The 16,231-nt window shown below is 41.2% G+C and overlaps 2 protein-coding genes across 2 annotated transcripts in view; both read right to left on the bottom strand.

The window, feature by feature from the left end:
- rhoq (ras homolog family member Q) overlaps window positions 1–2,941 on the bottom strand; it is a 19,456-nt gene extending 16,515 nt beyond the window's left edge. Inside the window, exons 1-2 of the mRNA XM_023425778.2 lie at window positions 2,381–2,941; window positions 1,949–2,007 (exon numbers count right to left, since the gene is read on the bottom strand). Of these exons, the coding sequence (XP_023281546.1) occupies window positions 1,949–2,007; window positions 2,381–2,522 (201 nt within the window). The 5' untranslated portion in view covers window positions 2,523–2,941. The remainder of the gene's footprint in view (window positions 1–1,948; window positions 2,008–2,380) is intronic.
- Window positions 2,942–11,734: 8,793 nt separating this feature from the next.
- Window positions 11,735–14,168, bottom strand: mxtx1 (mix-type homeobox gene 1). Its single transcript, XM_023425794.2, has 3 exons — window positions 14,147–14,168; window positions 13,197–13,381; window positions 11,735–12,705 (listed from the first exon to the last, which is right to left on the bottom strand). Exons 1-3 carry the CDS (start codon window positions 14,166–14,168, stop codon window positions 11,941–11,943), a joined length of 972 nt encoding a protein of 323 aa, XP_023281562.1. The 3' UTR covers window positions 11,735–11,940.
- Between the last annotated feature and the right edge of the window lie 2,063 nt (window positions 14,169–16,231).

Genomic DNA, 16,231 nt, shown 5'->3' with positions numbered 1-16,231 from the left:
GGGGGGGGGGGCTGCATTTTCAAGAGCAGTAACTCTAGCCTTGGCGGCCAGCAGCACCCACAGTAGACATCTGGGAGAACTTCTCCATTTCAGAGACACTCTGAATCAGCTAAAAACAAACCCTCCTCTGACAGACACACACACACACACACACACACACACACACACACACGCACACACCCTATCAAACACGCCAGAATAGACAATAAGGTTGTGTTCCTCTTTTTACAAGCGAGTAGTAACACTTTTGCCATCTGCTTTCTTGAGGGAAAAAATATAACACAGCCACAGGTAGCTGTTTGGATGGGAAGGAGGAGGGCGGTTGTGATTTGCTATTCATGGACTTGTGCATTTAGCATTCATGAATGAACAGATGAGCGAAAAGGCTGAATATTCCCCGGTTGACCTTTCTGTGCTCAGTTTTTTAGAGCGGCTCACGTTTCAGATTGTGACTCATTCTGATTTCACACAGTTAAATCCAGTCCTGTGGAAAGTGTTTACTATTCAACATTTGACATTCAGTTTTAGGTTGCTGCATAGACAGGTTAGAGGTGCAGAACGGGTCTTGCAGTCTCCAAACTTGCAGAGTCCAAACTTAAAGGTGCTATGTGGAGTTTTCTTGTAAACAAAGTCATCTTTACATTCTGTGTTTCTCACCCAAACACATGGTGTGTATCCTTGAAGGAAAAAAAACTGGAGCTGCACAATGTTCACATCCGGCTGTCTTCCACCTTCTACAGCTCGTTTGTTGGTAAGTAGCTATGTATTTTTGCATGTTACAAATGTCAATCAACAAAATAGTATCTATCTGGCGTATTTGTGCATGCGCACAAAACAAACCAACTGCTCCATAGCACTACTACTGGCCCAAAAACTCCACAGGGTCCCTTTAAACTTAATACTGGAACATTCAAGACATGTGCATATTAACAATTAAAGTGTATGTCCAATATAGGGATGCTTTTCATTATCAATTAATCTGCTGATTTTTTTCTCACATGATCAATTTTTTGTCTCTAAAATGTCAGAAAAGACACATGTTAGTGTATCTAAATTGTTTGATTTGTGCAACCAAAAGTCTCAATCCCAAAGATATTCAGTTAACTATCATATACGGCCAAGAAAACCGCAAACATTCCCACCTGATGCCTGAACTATGTCCATTTATGTCATTTTTGTTTAAAGAATGACATCTATAATCAATCAACTATCAAAATTGTGTCAATTGGTTATTTGACTTATCATTTCAACTCTTGTCTTAACTGTCTGATTTATCATTCAGACCAAATACAAATGTTTTCCCTAAAACTTTAGTGTGGAAGTTCAGGTGGCAAATGATGAAATTACTCTTTCCCATGTCCTGATGCTGTCACCCTCAGTGAGGTGTGTCTGTCATGTATGTCCATATGATTACCTCTGTGTGTCTGTGTGTGTGTGTGTGTGTGTGTGTGTGTGTGTGTGTGTGTGTGTGTGTGTGTGTGTGTGTGTGTTTGTAGGGCAGTGCATTTTCAGTTCAGTTTTAACTCTTGCCCTCTGAATGGCACATTGTAAAGAAAAAGCCCAGGCATTAGGCAACCCTATTAACAAACCTGTGACATCACTACTGGACATAGGAGCCCTGTTCTCCACATAATAGAACTATTGAAACCCCTTCACTGCCATCACTGTCCATGGCACACCAGACTCTGGCAGTAAACCCATGTGCGAAAACCATCACCTGTTGCAGCTTAGTGTCTGGCCTGAATATGAAGCCTGTGGGCGTGTTGGAGGCACTGTTGGATAGTTATTGGTCCCAGGAGCACGTTGGAAGACCGAGATAGAGATACAGTGAGAGACGGGGAGAGTGAGACCGTATGTATGTATGTGTGTGTGTGTGTGTGTGTGTGTGTGTGTGTGTGTGTGTCCTTGACATGCTTGGCACTTGGCCAGAGTAAAAAATAAACTGTACCTGACCAGCTGTGTCATACAGTCCCAGCAAGTACTGTTTTCCACCGACGTTGACACTCACTGCAAGAAAAATGACAAAGAGCAGTTGAGAGAAGGAAGAAGAAAAAGAGGAGGGGAGGTGGTGGTGGGGGTGTAAAAGGGGAAGGAAGGGGGGGCTCTGGGTCCCCCAACCCCTCTCTGCTATGAAGAAGGCAAACAAGTGGTTTTGATTATAGCAACAGATGCAAGCCAATGCAGTCGGAGAAAGAGAGGCAGAGGAAACAGGCAATGTTTATCATAATGTTTAATCTTCCCTCTTATTACAATTTACCATCAACAATCATGTCTTATTAGGATTTATTCCCATAAATCTTTATAAAACATAGAACAGCCGCAGTTCAGCATGTCACGACGTTATTATTAGACGCTCAAAATAGAAGAATTGTGTTCATACCTGCATAATGATCAAAGACTGTGGGTACATACTCCTCTGGAAAGGCGTCATTGGCATAGCTCATCAGAAGACACGTTTTTCCCACTGCACCGTCTCCGACCACGACGCATTTTAACATGATAGTGCCGGTTCCGTTAGCCATGATCCCGACCTTACCATCATCATCATCGGCCCCAGACGCCCTGTTGTCCCGACCTTCTCCTCCTGCTGCTCCTGCTGCTCCTGCTGCTGGTGCTGCTGCTGGGCGGTGATCCCCGCGCGGCGGGCATCACCAGCGTCGGAGGCGGACTCCGCGGCGCACGGAGTCGGACTCGAACTGCATCTTTCTCCCCTCCTCCCCACCACCGGTTAAGGTACTCCCAAATTTAGCCGTGAAGGAGTTCCCTTCTCACGGCTGACAAAATGAGCAGGACCCCTCGGTCCTCAGAGGTCTCAATACGGTTTCCCCTAAACAAGTAACAACCGGTGAGTACCACCGCTGCCACTCTGCGCTGCCGGTCTGCCGTGTCCGCTCCCCGGTGTACCCCACGCCTGTGCACTCGCTCCCTGGCGCACTGTGCTGCTGGTGGACAAGGTGGGTGCGCTTGGTGGAGAGGCGGGGCTTGGATTTGAAACCAAGGGGCTCTGGATAAAGTACACTCCGCCTGGTGGGGACGTGTGGACCAAGGACTGTAAGAAATACCATCATAAATATTAGGAAGGTATTAGACATACATAGGAATTCTGTTAGTCCCTCTATAAACTTAAGGAATATTAGGGCCAGAGGAAATAAAACAATATCCTGAAGTATAAGATAATAAATTTGCCAGGACTACCACACACACCACAGGGCTCAGTGGCACCATTAGCCTATAGTTTACTGATAACCTAAAGATACAATACGTTCACATACCTAGGAATATCCTTGGAACATTATAAGGGTGTCACATTGAAAACATGGCCCAGGAACATTATGATAAGCCCACTGTGAGTCTCATCCACTCCCCAAGTAAAGACAATAAGCCTGCTGATATGATATTGATTTCACTTGGGCTTGGCTAGACATGCATCTGTCATAAAGTCTAAGCCTAAAATACAAGAATATGTGCCACCTGTTTATTTAGATACCAAAATGTTGTAACTGAAGTCTAACTCCAAGTCATAAACTTTTAGCTTCTAAATTTAGGGAAGTCTCTGTCTGCTTTTCACATGACTTTGTGGTTGAGGAGATGAACAGATGATCTATCCTTACTGTGCTAATGTGTAGCCCATCTACGTGTGTGTGTGTGTGTGTGTGTGTGTGTGTGCATGTGGGTGTGTAGGATGGATGGGATATGTGAGATGGGAGTGGGGAGCTGCAGATGGAGACGCCACAGGAGGAGGTATGTGTTTATGAAAGGAGGGGGGTACAGAGATGTGACCTCTGTGGAGCAGTTGGCCAGGTGTGGGCTGTCTCCTTGAATTAGCGCACTCATAACCATCTTAATAAACCACGTCTCTCTAAAAAAATGGAAAAGGAAAGAGCGTGCGCCTGCACACGTGGCTATGTTTTTTTTCTGTGTGTCTTCATCCCTCTGCTCTTTAGGCCAAATGTTCCTCAAGTGCATGTGGGGAAGTCTGAAAGCTCTGGGAGATCCCAAAGTCAGCTAACAAATTATTGAATTCTACGAGGATAATAAGGATACAGGGGTAAATCTCACCAATCAGCTTCTTAACACACATCTGTTTACAGGTCCTTTATACAAAATAAAGTATGTACTTCTCCTCCAACTATGAAAGAACATGTAATTTGCCATGAGATCTGTTTATTGCTGATTCACCAACCGCCATAGTCATATTATGTATAAAGATGCAACCCCTGACAAGCTATTGCATGATCATGAAAATCATCCTGTCTTAAAATGTCAAATTCATAAAGATCTAAGAAGTCAAGTCACATCACTCCAGCATAAATGTATGAGCCTGTTTTTGAGAGTTTGGCATGTTTAGACTACAGCATTTGTCAGCATGTGTTGAGAGGTCTGTACAAATGCTGTACAAGTCCTGTGCCTGTTAGGGTCGTGTGGCCGTTAATCAGTCACAGTTTAAATTGTGCAATTGAGGAAGCAGCAAAATACATCAGCAGTACAACCTGTATCGTATTACACACTTCACCGAAACACAAACTACACGATAATCAACTGAGTCACAGTCGACAGGAAACACAACTTCTTCCTATTACTGGTATCTGATTCTGTGGGAGGATGCAGCAGCATTATGAGAAATCGCACAATAACAACTGATTGCCAACAGGTAAAAAGTTGAAAGATACTATGAACATACACTTTTACATTCAAATGCTGAATGTGTTGAATACTATTATATATTCTTAAATAAAAATGTGCTATAGTTTGTGTTGGCATAAACACAGCATTTATATTTCGGTTCTGTTTTTCACTCTCTCTCTCTCTCTTTCTCTCTCTCTCTCTCTCTCTCTCTCTCTCTCTATCTCTGTGTGTGTTTTCTGGTTGAAAATGAACCGTGTGTCTCTCTATAGGTTTATCTCTTGGTTGATGGTCCCTAGGCGGCTGTGGTCTGTCCAATCATCTGCAGGGGGCGGGGTCGAGGATTCTCCTGCTATCATCACATTTGACAGCTGCTGCAGCAGCTCACATGACCAAACAACAATTACCTCATACATGTAGTACTCCTGCTGAAGGTGTTGCATCGGAGACATGGCTCCCTGTGCTGGGCTGGGCAGGCGAGCAACAAGGGGGCTTCTGGGTGGAGTAACACATCTCAGCCTGCTGGGATGATCTCTGATAGACGCACCTCACACTGATGCTGTAAAGACTCCTAACATCAATCACTGCGATACTACTACATTCCCATAGGTAAAGGTGGGTAAGCTTTAAACTCCAGTCCAGCTCAACACAAGGCAAACAAGCACCAGTCTGCTGTGTATCCTAATCTAAACACAACTTTACATTGTACGGTTTTACTGCCCATGTTTCATACTGTATATATTATATACTATTTATTTGGTGTTACACATCTGTATTCATCATCATGCAAACCTGTTTTAAGTTATTTTTTCTGGCATTTTCTTCCTTTATTATGATAATAATAATAAAAAAGAGACAGAGCCCACGGTGGATCTGAACCCGGGCCACTGAATTAAGGACTCAGGTCATGGTACACACTTAGCCAAATGAGCTTCTGATGCAGCCCCATGCAAACCTAAACAGCTTAATTTTAAATTCTAGTCAAGCTCTAAATATTTTATAATAATTCCATAAAAGAGATGTTTTTATAATGATTAGTAATCCAGATTTTGTCATCGGATGTGATAATGCATCCATAAAAATCATATCTAGGATGTCAATATTTCAGTAGTTGTGGTAATAATAATAATGTTGCTGGAGTGCTTCACCGGAGACAGCATGTGTCATCAAACAGAACAGAAAAATATCTGTGACACCACTTAAAGTTATTTATGAGAGGAATTTTAGCTATTAAAAGGTGAGTAAATTATTCTTATCTGAAGCAGATTATATTGAGTTCGGATGGATTTTGCCTCATCTACATTTTTGCTGATAGTGACTGTTTTTTGTGCCAGAGTTACTTCGGTTCTCACATCACTACTGCTGTAAATTATATTTTTGAGTACTGACACATATTATATTCGTACAGGGATTTATAGTGTATGTAATTAGTTATGTTATCGATTGTGTCATGCAGATATTAGTGTCCATCACAGGGATTTTTTTGCAGGCAGTGGGGCTGTATATTCATGGCTCATGGCTTTACTCCAGACTGAAATGTCTTAATATCTAAAAGATGGAAAGGCACAAATTTTGGTACAGCCATTAATGGCCCAAAAATAATTAATCCCAATGACTTTGGTGATCCCCAGGCTTTTCTTCTAGTGCCAACTTGAGGATGGTTCAGGGTGGCGGATGGATCGATGCAGCAATTCATGTTTTCTGTAAACTTTAATGATCCTCTGACTTTTCATCTAGTACCATCATTGTGTCAAACATTTCCTTTTGATTAATAATTTGGTTTATCGACGCAACAGCCTGGTTTTCCTTCAAATAATCATTACAGCCTCACAGGCCATAGACTCTGAGCCTTGTTTATAATCATCCAACCAAAAGAGCTGAGGGACATTTTACTAAAAGGTGGCCCCTAAATCATCATATAATGAGCACACTAATGTACTTAGTCTTAAGTCTAAATCACATAAGACAATCCATTAAGACCATGAAGCCAACCAGTTTCTTAAAGAGGCAATGACACATTACTTACATTTGATACTATACTCGTGATCCTATTTTATTTTATGTTTTTTATTCCCTTGTGTTAATACTGAGAGTTTCATGATGGTACTCATATACTGTTTCTGTGGTTGTTAAAAATAAGTTTCTAATGTCACCTTACCCATCCACACATTTTTATCTCCTGCGCTATCACCAGAACATCCCTGTTATATTCTTGTGAGGAGTTATCCATGTAAAGCTCCATTATTTTATAAGGACAGTTTGTGAAGGGCACATCTTGCGTTCATGCGGTGTATCTGGTTTATTAGGTTGCTATACTGTGGGTTAGCGCTGGCAGGTACCAGAAGACACTGCTGCCCAGGAGTTCATTAGTGAGCTGCTGACCTTATTTCCCATGTGCTTGACATTTAATATCAACTGTCTATTTCTGTATGGAGCTAAATTTAAAGGTGGAGGCTTCAATAAAATATATGCTGGTTTTTCAGCATTGTGCATTTCAGCATATTTACCTATCAATATGCTGAGTTGTAAACACAAGACATGCCTACTCACTGTGTGTGTTCTCATCATAGACAACAGTGTTTCAGCTGAAATAAAAGTGTGTTTATTATGCATTTTATGCACAGTGAACGAATATGAATGAAAATACAAATATTCAATAGTATAGTATTACATCAGTCTATTTGCAGAGGACTGCAGTCTGGCCGGCGAGTGGTTCTATTTTAGGAAAGGCAAATAAATGCAAGAGCTCTTCACTCCCATGTCTCCTATCCAGTTTCCAGATTCTATCTTGTCGATTGTATAGTACGCACATACGAACACACATGCAGACTCGCACACACACACACACACACACACACACACACACACACACACACACACACACACACACACGTCCTCCCTGTTCCCTGTCACTGATCACCATCAATCACGGTCTTGCAAACTGAAGATGAGGCGGTAGACGGCAGAGAGTGGCGCAGTGCAATCACAAAGCTCTCAGATGAGCTCCTAAATTAGACCGTGTGGCCAACGTGGACTCCCTGGGAGGGTTTGGTTAAATTACAGGCCATATTTTTAGTGAAGGCTAGGCTTCATCCCTGTGTCTGCCAACAGCTGAGGACCATCACTCACACGCCTGTCTGCCCCCAGTTTGCTCAACACCGGAGCTGTTAACACTTGTGTATGTCTGTGTGTGTGTGTGTGTGTGTGTGTGTGTGTGTGTGTGTGTGCGTGTGTGTTTGTGTGTGTGTGTGTGTGTTTGGTGAGCAGGCACAAAATGAGACCATTCCTCAGAAACAGTTTATGTTGTTTCGTTACTTTATGTGGGCGTCAGCGTGCGCGTAGGTTGCATGTAATTGTAAATAATAATTCACCGCCAGTGTTCTGGCTGAGGAGTCTGATAACTATTCTTTGGGTTCATGTGTGTGTAACAGTCACAGAAAAAGGCTGAGAGGCAGAGAGGGGGAGTACGTAGACGTCTGCAGCAGAATGTGGGTCATGTCAGACATGTTGGTCATGCAAAAACATCACTAGACACCTCCAAACACAGACACACACATACACAACCACACATCACATGAACTGCTCAGCTGAATCAACGACAACATGTCTGGATGTAGGCTAATAGGTAAAGAGGATGGACCTTTGTATTATTTAGTAACCCTGAAACACATGATAAGCCGCATGATCCTACACTCTACGTGTTGAATTGTAGCTGTAGAGGAAATGGTTCTGTTATGCAATCACAGCCGACTGTAACACGGTCAAGATGAGGAGGAACGAGCTAAATGACTTACAACAAACAGAGGCAGCTGATTAGCACCATAAATATTTCTTTGAAGCATGTTTAATTGGGAAGATCCCGTTTACACCGACATCTGAAGGTCTGATGGATAACAGCGTTTTCACGGTTGACACATGCTTAATAACCGTGGGAGCTGTCAAAGGATCACCTCATCTTACTTTTCTCATGTAGGTAAACGAACGATCAACGATATTTCCCACTTGTGTTTCAAAAGGAACATAATGGGAACCATTACAATTCTGGGAAAGTCTGTTCACTATCAACATTATTCCAAGAATTGCTGACAGCTTGAAGAGGAATTATGAAACAGTTCACAGTTGTCTTCACTGACTCTGTCATCTGTTTCAGTTTTGTGTTTGTGTGGCTTTTACCAGAAGATTAATCAACCCATGTCTTTCACTGTCTTTAAAGGTCCCATATTTTACACTTTTCTGGCGTTTAATTGGAAGTTTTGATATCTCTGAGCCTCTCTTCTGATTGGCTGGCAATAAAAAAATATAGCAGATTTCAGGTATTCACAAGAAATTGGATGGTGGGTCCACGTGGGCGGGGCTTGGGTCATGGCTGAAGGTGGTGACTGTTTTGTTGTGACATCACAAAGTTACAGAAGTCCTGATGGCTTGTTTTAAGGCTCAGTTTCTGAATACATGAGTGGTCACATTTTCAGAAAAGAAAATATGATTTGCAGCTTTAGTCCAAAACTACTGGCATCAACATAAGAAAGTCCCTACTGAAATCCTACTTTGGTTTCTTGGCGGTTTTCTCTTCCCTCAGCTGTCTGCATCTTGTTTGTTCAGCAGTGTGCAGGCGAACACCTGCCCAATGCACGTCAGATGCCGACAGTCTGCAACATATCCTCTACTGAGCTGTCTTTAGTGGGTACAGCAGGCCGAAGAGTCACGTTCCCTCCTGCCTATTGTGTGTTTTTTCTGGGAACAGGAACCCACGCCAGACACTAACAAAAGGACAACACCCTTCCTTGCATCTTGAGGATGAAGGCAGGAGGCCAAAACAGTATAAACAACTTGAGCACATTTCACTCTTGTGGGAAACAGTGTGAAGCCTCAAGCCTAACATCCTGTGAACTGTCCTGGGTTTTTCCATTGCATGTTTGATAAAGAAATGTGTGCTGGGGTCATCAGGTCAGGGGAAAACAGAGGGCTGATACACACAGGGGGCTTTGGCAGATGGTAAAAAGATGATATTTCTTTCATCTTGACCTGACAATTTAACCCTCAGTACCTTATGGCGGACCAACTGATGTTCAGTAAAACGAACCAAACGGAGAATGGTCTTTTCCATGAAGTCTTATATTACAAAAGGAGAGAAAAACTTTATTAAAACAACTTACATATTAAAGTTCTAGAATGTTTTTCTCAGTAATTTCTTCATTCATCTTCCCATTCTGGGAAAGTGGTCTCAGACTTTGAACCCCACTGTATATAATATCAACATATATTGACAGGCTTCAGGATGGATATATATTTATATAACATATTTCTACAATGTAAGTATACATACATAAACATACATATTTGTATGGGCTAGAGATATAATGTGAAATATGAAATACGAATATGAAATTGTTCCAATTTTTAGTTGGTTTCACTTATAATTTTTACACATATGCTTTTATTTTATATGTACATATATTTCATATATGGAAATTCAATATATGTACATTTATTACATTTGTGTATGGGATTGTTTAACTGTCTGGCCTGCAACTATACTGTTTTGGTTCACTCTCACTGCTCTCATTTTCAGGGCAACTGTTTTCAGTGAAAAAGCTCTTAAAACTCACTGTACAAAACCTGCTCAGCACCAAACAGCAGGCAGACACAGTTAGAGACTAGCTGGTTACCACAGTGGAATATTTATTGGCTAAAGTGCCTGACATTTCCCTCTGGAGCTGTAGAGACCAGAGTAAATATCCAACACCATTCATCACATGGACACAAACAACTCTAAATGAATGATAATGTTGCTCTGCGTTTGCTACAAATTTTAATTGGTAACAAATTTGCACAACTTATTTCTGCTACCCACAAGTGGTCAAATTCAAATCAGGTATTGCAAGAAAAGAAATACACCACCATCAGTTCATAAAATAAATAAATTAAAACTTAAATTATTTACTCTTCTATTTATCTTTCATTCATCTGTGACTAGCTCATTTTGTTTTTAAGCTTCCTAATTTTCCGTTTTCTCTGCAAATCTATTCACAATTTCTGACACACATCTTTTCCTCACAAGTGTGTGTGTAGTATGTGGGTATGGGCTTGTTTTACTATATTCGTGGGGTCTGAAAACTGAGAGCCCACTATACTTTTGGGATCCAAAGAGCTTTGTGGGGACCACAAAGATGTAGAGCTGTACAAGTGTGTGTGTGTGTGTCTAACATTAGTGGAGCAATTAAGAGGACTGTGTAGCTAGCCAGCTGCTTAGCTGAAGCTAACTCTTGTCATAAAACTACAGCAGCTGGTGCATGTATTGCTGATCATCCACATCCTGACTTGCTGCAGCATCTCTATACAAACTCTAGCTACGCTAGCTAGAGCATTTTAGTTAGCAGACTAACGCTAACAAAAATAGCTACCTAACGCCTCATGCAGGTTCACAGAAACCATGTTTCGATCTTTATAACATTATCTGCTTCTTCAAGTGCATGTTTCTTGTGTTCACCTAGGACTACAGTTTATTGATGTGTTCAGCCATGTTCTTCACTTTCTGAGAATCTTTTAATATATTTTGTCACTTTTAAGGCTTCAAATGTCAAATATCAACCTATGAAATACCCAAAACACTTTTTAGGGGAAAAAAAAAACATTCAAATGGGCATTGTTTCATATCAAAAACTTCATCATATTGTATGATAAGAAGATAAGAGGAAATTCGTCTTTAAACAGCTAAAAATAATTACATTTTTCAAATGAAAATTAATTCATCTGCAACAAAAGCCTTCATTTTGGGTCTCATATCCCCACAACGTCAGAGTCAGAGAGAAATCCGTTGCCCTCTCCTTCTTTTCCCAACTCACATGCACCATCTACTGGTTGTAGTGTGTGACCTACTTTTTCTTCCAGCTTGATAGAAAATCTGTCACATCTGGATACCAGAAGATTTCATGCAATGGATTATACTCTGTTGACATTAACAAATGGAGCTGAATCTTAGTTGTAGTAAATTAACACAAAATCCCTGGATGGAAAAAAAGCAAAGAAAACTGTACAAAGCTTTATTACTACTGATTTATTTGTATAAAAGTGCAGAAAATCATAAATACAAGTTATAAATAGTGAATAGATGAATAAATACATTACCCAAAACAGGCTTTAGTCAGTATGGAATAAATAAAAAAACATTTAGGATTGCAGGATTTTGAAAATATGGATCCAGTTTCAGGCTCTTGGTATTTTTTCTATGTACATATCTCAGAAGCAATACACAAATGGCTGAAATCAAAGTAATACATATGATTTCTAAATGTCCATTGTAAATCCTTGTAACAGTCATCAGCAGAAAGCCATTTTCTCCACAGTGGCATGGTTATCCAGTCCTTCTCCTCCCAGCCAGTCCTCGTTCAACTCCCCTAGAATCTCCTGCAGAGACAGCTCGGGCAAAGGGGTGTGGTGTTGGATCAGCCTCGGATGCCTGGACTCCCCGCAGCCTTCCACAGCAACCCCGCTCCCTGAGTCCTCCACTTGCGAGTACTGACCCTCCAGTGGTGGGCTGTTCTCCAGACTGGCATCCCAGTATCCAGAATCGGGGGTGTCTGGGGTGGAGGAGTGGGAGGTTGATGAAGTCATGTACGTCTGCTGCTCTGCTGATCCTGGATACATGAAGGATGCGGCCTGGCTGGAGCTTGAGCTGTAGTTTCTCATCCCCATGGGAGAGTGGCACCACAGCGGCGAGTGAGGGGAGGTTTGGCTGCCTGGCTGGGACCAGTATCCCCCCAGGGGTGGGCTTGAGCTGCTGCCCAGTGGTCTGCCCTGCTGGAGGCCATACATGGAGCCGTAATGTCCATGCTCTTCAATGGTGGAGTAGGCTGGAGGATACTGCCCATAGTAGCAGGCTTCCTCCATCTCTTCCTTCACCTGGGTTGGGTAGGCTGGTGGGGGTCCCTGAGGTGGCAGAGGGATGGGGCCAAGTTGTGGTCTCCTGTTGGCAACAGCATGAGGTGGAGGGAGAGCCTCCTGGACTGGGGTATCAGACTGCCACAGAGCTTTCTTGGCTCCTTTGCACTTCAGGGTGCGAGCTCTTCTGTTCTGAAACCATACCTGGACAGGAAAGATAGAAAAAAAAAAAGGAGTTTAGATCCAAAGCAGGAGAGATAAAGCAACACATTCTGCTCTGTTAATCATTCTCCAGGCACCAGTGAAGTAGGAGCAGAGCAAATCTAGTAGTTCTCAGCTGTCAGAGCCTGCTGCACAGTCTATCTGTCCAGTCAAACAAGATCCTGATAAAAGCTGCTTGTGTCATCTCTAAAGATAAAGAAATAAAGTGATAGAGTGATAGCAGTATCTACATTTCTATGCAGGATGCATTTGAAAACAGAGGCTTTTTATGATAAGAAACCACAGTGCAAAATGCCTCGCTGCACAACCATATGTGTGTATGTTTGTACCTTCTGTATGTACTTATATGTAAAACATGCATGTGTATATTTAATCAACACTAGTATCCAGTTGCCCTAATAAAGATATATAATATTATATTATCTATTCCACAGATAAGGCTTCTTGCTATATAAGGCGGGGTGGCTGTGTACCTGGATGCGTGACTCTGGCAGGCCTGTGGTCTGGGACAGGCTCTCTCTGAGGCTGATGCCAGGGTACGGGTCAGTTTCAAAGGTGGCACGCAGGAGCTCCACGTGTTCCTTGGAGAAACTGGTTCTCTTCCTGCGGCTAGCGCTGCGAGAGGAGCCGCCGCTGGAGGCTGCAGATCTGGCATCATCTGAGGGAAGAGAGGAGAGCGGGTCAGACAGGAGCTCTTTCCTTGTTATTCATCTGTTCTGCATAAATTCTTTAACTGAACCAAGGACTGTCTGGTCACTATATGTAACTAAACCATGCACCCCACCAGTGCATTATGGTGAAGATGTACAGTGATACATATGATTAGGCTAACTGCCTTGCCTTTTCTATATGCATGGTTCTGCTGTTGCAATATCTGAATTTTGAAGTTTATGAATGAAGAAGAAGCAAGGAGAGAGTTACTGTCCAGCAACAAAGTGCTCAGTGGTGCAGCAGGCCTGTTTCTTTTTACATCGAGACTATAGAGGACTCTAGCTTATAAAAAAAAAAAAGCATGCAGTTTCCAGTCTTCTAGTATTTATTTACTCGTCACTCCAAACCTGGCTCTAATAATTGAATTTATTCTTGAAGAAATGTTCATTTTCAGCCCATGTGGTATCGTTGGTGTGTTTTGCTTTCTACTACATGCCAAAAGTGCTGACATGTATACACAACCTAACATAGGAATCTGAAATTCATTTTAAGGGGATTTTCTGTTATTGGCACAGTGCCTGACACAACCTGTCTAAGTCTTCCTGGTGCAGTAAAACCCATCCACCTGGTGCAGCAGGCAGGTTTAATAAACACTGATCATACACAAAGTTTACATAAACTAAGACCTGGCTGCAGTTTATGAATAAAAGAAACAAAACAGACTAAAAACAAGCACATTTTTTCTTTTTATAGACTATAAAACAGCTCTTACCATTGCTGGAATCCTTCCACATTGCAGCAGGTAAATGAATGAAGCTCTGTAGACACAAATGGATTTCTAATGGACTTCTGATGGGACAGAGGTCAGTAAGGCAGTGTGTTCCTTCACTGAGAGTCTCTGAAAGTGTCTCCTGGTTGGATCAGGGTATCTTTTATATCGATCACCTGAGAGCCCAGAAGGCCATGGTAAAGCCAGAACAGAGTGATGGGGTGTGGGGTGCTGGTTTACTTTGAGGATGGGTGGTTAACAGCAGTACTCTGACCAGAGTGGTCCTTCCACCCCCCCGTTATCACCTAATCCCTATCAAAGTAGTGGCAAGGTCAATGGTAAATATCACATAGTGTAGGTGAGACAAAAGAAGGTCATTAGCCTCATCGATACCACTTTACTAACAAACGACAAACATGTGGTTAGTTGTATTTTTGTGCCAATGAACATGTGACAAATCAAATATGCCTAAAGGTAGAAATTGTTTTTGTAATTCATTTTTTGTACGTTTTGCTGGTATTTTAATTATGACAAATAGTTTAACTGTGTGTTTGAGTTTTATGTTTTATGTTAAGTGATTGGTAATGAATTCATTTTTATTATAGTGCATATAAATATATATTATTCCAGTATTTTTCTGTACTTTTTCATTTTAAGTTAGACTACAGACATATCTTATTATATTTCAAGGCTTCCTTTTAATTAAAATCTGGCTCCTGGGAGTCATCTGATAAGAGTTAAGCACAAACACAGGCGGCTTCACAAACTGTGGAACATTGATCAACCAACAATAGCCTTCAAGAAATATTTAACCCACAGACTCAAGCAAAATACAAACTAGTACTCTGAGCTGAAGCCTATCAGCGGCTCCTGTTTTCTTTTCATATGCAGAGCAGCTCCCTGCTATCACGACAAGAAAAACAAAGGTGGCTAATTGTTCAGTGATTAATTGGACAGTTACTCTGTACACACTACACACCACACACCAGCCTCATTACAATGAATAAATGCATCAAAGTGAGTGGCAAGCTTGTCAAAGGGTTTAACATGTCCGGGCCATGACTGAGCTGTGTGCAAATGCTGTGACCTTTAACCTCAATATGTCAAATATATAGCCTTGTGATTACTAACATGAAATCTTTTATATTTATATATTTACACTTGCTTTCTATATCCTCCTACGCGTGTTGACACTATAGTCTTGACCTTTAATAATAGCACTTAATAATTTCAGAGCAGCAGCTATAGTCAAATGCACTGAAAATGTAAACGCTAACATACTGAGTCAAACAGTCCTAAAGGACAAAGTGCAGAGGCAGATTTACAGTATTTTTTTGGTGTATTAGAAAACAATGCAGTTTGAAGTTAGAGTTATCTAAAGCAACACAAGCTCAGACCATTTCTTTTTATCTTTATCTGGACAACCAGCACAATCAATGTCTCCAGGTGTGGAGACGGCTCCTGAAAGTCCCTCAACTCTCTATATGCTTTATCCAAATCCTATCAGACATCAGCATTTTGCAACACTGTGCCAACAGTGAAAGCTGCCAAATTCACTAATGTGAACTCGTGATTTAAATTAATTCTGGACATTCATACTAAAACACTAGCATATATGTTATTATCTAAAATTAATGAGATAAAATAATAATATGGGAAAGATTCTTATCAATACACCATTTCAGCAGATTAAATATTTGCTGTGACCAAGTTTACATACAATGATTGAGTGATAAAAACAACACTGATTCAGCCCATACGCTATTCAGCTAATGTAAAATCACTATAAAGAGCTTTGTTTAGTTTTGTCTTGACTCTATAGAGACCTGTATATTAGAAAAACAAAATGTCATCTGATCACAATTTGCCTCTAATGTAATAGTTCCATTTTGCTAACTACAGTTTGGACTTGTTCTGCTCTCTTACAACAGAATAAAAACAGAAAATAAATGTCTTATTTTATTACATTAGTATTACTATTTATCAGCTACCAGTGAAATATATAGAGATAATTAAACTCAAACAGAAGTTGATGCACATCATTCTTTCCACATCCAATCCTTCAATTTTCTGTTTGTGCTGCTCCAT

The sequence above is a fragment of the Seriola lalandi genome, unplaced genomic scaffold (assembly GCF_002814215.2).
Source record: "Seriola lalandi dorsalis isolate HSWRI2012SDOR001 ecotype SW California unplaced genomic scaffold, Sedor1 jcf7180002054795, whole genome shotgun sequence".
NCBI classification, from domain to species: Eukaryota; Metazoa; Chordata; class Actinopteri; order Carangiformes; family Carangidae; genus Seriola; species Seriola lalandi.
The sequence above is the reverse complement of the archived record's forward strand: the minus strand, read 5'-3'. Positions and strand labels throughout refer to the sequence as shown.